This window comes from Eimeria maxima, genomic scaffold (assembly GCF_000499605.1).
Source record: "Eimeria maxima Weybridge genomic scaffold, Emw_scaff2016, whole genome shotgun sequence".
Classification (NCBI taxonomy): domain Eukaryota; phylum Apicomplexa; class Conoidasida; order Eucoccidiorida; family Eimeriidae; genus Eimeria; species Eimeria maxima.
In genome coordinates this window covers 1-3,297 of record NW_013563646.1, presented here as the reverse complement: position 1 = coordinate 3,297, position 3,297 = coordinate 1, and the positions used below count along the sequence as shown (strand labels likewise).

Here is a 3,297-nt window from a genome sequence, read left to right as displayed (position 1 = left end):
GTATATAATTAAATAATTATCTAATTAAATAAGTGTATATAGGAGACAATAATTAATAAATAAATATTTTATTAAATAGTCTCCTTACTCTCTTATATTATCCTTCCCCTGTCTCCTTCTGTCTCTTAGATACACCTATAAGAGGTGTTGTTGTTTATATATACAGAGGAGAGTGTCTCCTTATAGGGAGAGAACGGCTTCCTTATATAGAGGCTGTCTCCATATAGAGACTGTCTCCTTATAGAGAGGCAGTCTCCTTATACATATAGAGAGAGACTGTCTCCTTATATTTAGGGAGACTGTCTCCTTATAGAGAGGGGACTGCCTCCATATAGAGGGCGACTGTCTCCTTAAAAGGGGAGACTGTCTCCTTTAAGCAGCAGCAATGTCTGTTTGCTGCTGCTGCTGCTGCTAAAAGGAGACACTAAAACATATAAGTATGTATAATGGGGCTTTTTATGCATGCAGAGACACCGTAGATAATTATAAATAATTTTATTCTTTTTATTAATTAAGGGGACACTTTATTTAATAGTTAGGAGACAGTATAAAGAGATAATAATAAGGGGAAAAGGGGACAAAGGAGACAAAGGAGCAAGAGGAGACAAAGGATACAGGGGGATCTACACTAGAGGAAGGGACAGAAAGGGGAAAGAGGATATGTGTTGCTGTTAGAAACAAAAGGAGACAGTAGACGGTATAAGTAAGTGTCTCCTTTTTGTAGGGGAGAGGAAAAGGAGACACTTATAAGGAGGAGGGGAGGAAAAGGAGACAGTTACTGTGTATATACAGATAATAATAAGTGTTAGGGTGTCTCCTATTAAGGAACTATTAACTGTCTCCTAAGGAGACACTTTTTTGTCTCCTATGGAGACAACAATACAGTGTCTCCTTTCTTGTCTCCTTATAGGAGACAATAACGTGTCTCCTTAGGAGACAGTTGCTGGTAAGGGAGCTGTATATACACCTGACGCCCTTTGTGTCGCTTTAAGGAGTATTATCCTTATTAATAATATATGAATTATGTACCTAATTAACCCTAAACCCTAAACCCTAAACCCTAAACCCTAAACCCTTGCTGAACCCTACAGGCAGAACAGTCCCCGAGCACGGCGTCCCATAGGGGGGCCCCCGTTCAAGGGAAAGGGAGAGGAGGGGCCCCCTCCCCTGTTCCTCGTATTCCTTGTTATTAGTTATAGGTTAATTGCCTCTTTTTTATTTTTTATAACTGTTTATGTCTCTATATTTACGGTGTACGTACACTGCAATTAGTAGAAGAGGCAGCAGCAGCAGCAGCAACGAACAAGAGGAGGCCCCTAGGACCCTTTGTGCGCCTCCTCCCTCTATGCATGCAGGTAGGGGGGCCCCCCTCCGTCTGCTCTTTTTTTCTTTTTCTTCTTTTTTCTATTTAATTATTATTTATAGGGATTGTTATTATAAAAAGAAGCCAAGAGACGCTTTAGAGGTGCTGTCGGCAGCAGCAGCAGCAGCAGCAGCAATTGCAGCAGCAATTGCAGCAGCAACTGCAGCAGCAGCAGCAGCAGCAGTAACAGCAATAGCAGCAATACCAGCAATACCAGGAGTATCCATATAAGCAGAAGCAACAGCAGCAGCAAGAGCAGCAGCAACAGCAACAGCAACTGCAGCAGCAGCTGCTGCAGCCGCAGCAGCAGCAGCAGCAGCAGCAGGAGAAAGAGAAGATAAAGCTGCCTATACACCCCATTACTCAATACAATGAGTATGTTTACAGGAAGGAATAGGGGGGGATCATCCCTCCCTCCGTCAACAGCTGCAGCAGCAGCAAATAATAATACAGGAGGAGCATCCTCAACAGCATTAGTAACAACAAACAGCAGCAGCAGCAGCAGCAGCAACAGCAGCAGCAGCAGCAGCAGCAGCAGGTTCGATGCAGCAGCAAGCGGTAGTCCTGCGCAGCAATTAGTTGAACGTTTATGCGATGTGTCTCCTGAGGCATTAGAGAAGGCAAGACAGATAATAAATAAGATGCGTGCAGCATCAGCAGCAGCAGCAGCAACAGCAGCAGCAGCAACAGATGGAGCAGCAACAGGTACACAGTCAACATCATCAGCAGCAGCAGCAGCAGCAGCAGCAGGAGACAGCAACAGCAGCTACCTCTTATGCTTCCAACTATTAAAGTTGGCGGGCTTAGAGGCAGAAATTCCTCGTCTTGTTGTCTTTGGTCAACAAAGTATGGGCAAGACTACCTTATTAGGTTAGTCCTGCTGCTGCTGCTCCTGCTCCTGCTCCTGCTGCTGCTGTTGGGGGTGGTGCTGCTGCTGCTGTTGAGGGTGGTGGTGGTGCTGCTGCTGGGGGTTTTGGGGTTCCTGCTGCTCTTGGTGTTGTTGTTGTTGTTTGCTGCTGTTTGCTGCTGCTGCTGCTGCTGTTGCTGCTGCTGCTGTTGTAAGATATGCTGCTGCGGTGTAGAGATGGCGTAAGGAGACTCAACAAACAACAGCAGCAACAGCAGCATCAGCAGTAGGAATATATATATGTATGTGTATGTGTTGCTGCTGCTGTTGCTGCTGTTGCTGCTGTTGCTGCTACTGCAGATTATATAATGGGTGGTCCTATAGGGTACAGCAGCACAGACACAGGAACAAAGCAACCAGTAGTAATAATACTTAAGCCATCAATAGAAAAGGAGACAATAGGAGAAACGTCCTCCTCTGGTGTCTCCTCCTCCTCCTCCTCTTCCTCTTCCTCTTCCTCTTCCTCTTCCTCTTCCTCTAAGGAGACAAGAAGAGATGGTGTCTCCTGTTATATAAAGGGACAATTAATAGATATAAAAGAATTACAATCAGTTATGCATAATATTATGAAGGAACAAGGAGACAATATTAGCCAACAAGAATTAGAAGTAGAGATTACTGTACCTAATGGTATATTCTATTGTCTACTCTTCCTGCTGCTCTTGCTGCTCCTGTTTTTTCTGCTGTTTTTTCTACTCTTTTTGCTGCTGCTGCTGCTGGTTGTTGTTGTTGTTGTTGTTGTTGTTGTTCGTGGTGGTGGTGTTTCTTTTTCCTGGTGCTGTTGTATACATATACATATATACATATACATATACATATACATATACATATACATATACATATACATATACATATACATATACATATGTATATATACATATACATATACAGATAGATACATAAATGCACATAACTTCTTATATATACATCCTTATTCTCTGCAAAAAAGTTTATCTTGTTCCTCTTTTCCTCCTCTTTCTCCTTATATGTATATTTATGCATGCATATATATATATATATATATATA

At 42.7% G+C, this 3,297-nt stretch overlaps 1 protein-coding gene across 1 annotated transcript; it reads left to right on the top strand.

The window, feature by feature from the left end:
* Window positions 1-1,734: 1,734 nt before the first annotated feature.
* Window positions 1,735-2,238, top strand: EMWEY_00056910 (hypothetical protein, conserved; the record flags this gene model as incomplete). The annotated part of the gene is made up of 1 exon (XM_013477859.1): window positions 1,735-2,238. The coding sequence occupies one exon, from the start codon at window positions 1,735-1,737 to the stop codon at window positions 2,236-2,238; it is 504 nt and encodes a 167-aa protein (XP_013333313.1).
* Window positions 2,239-3,297: the final 1,059 nt, after the last annotated feature.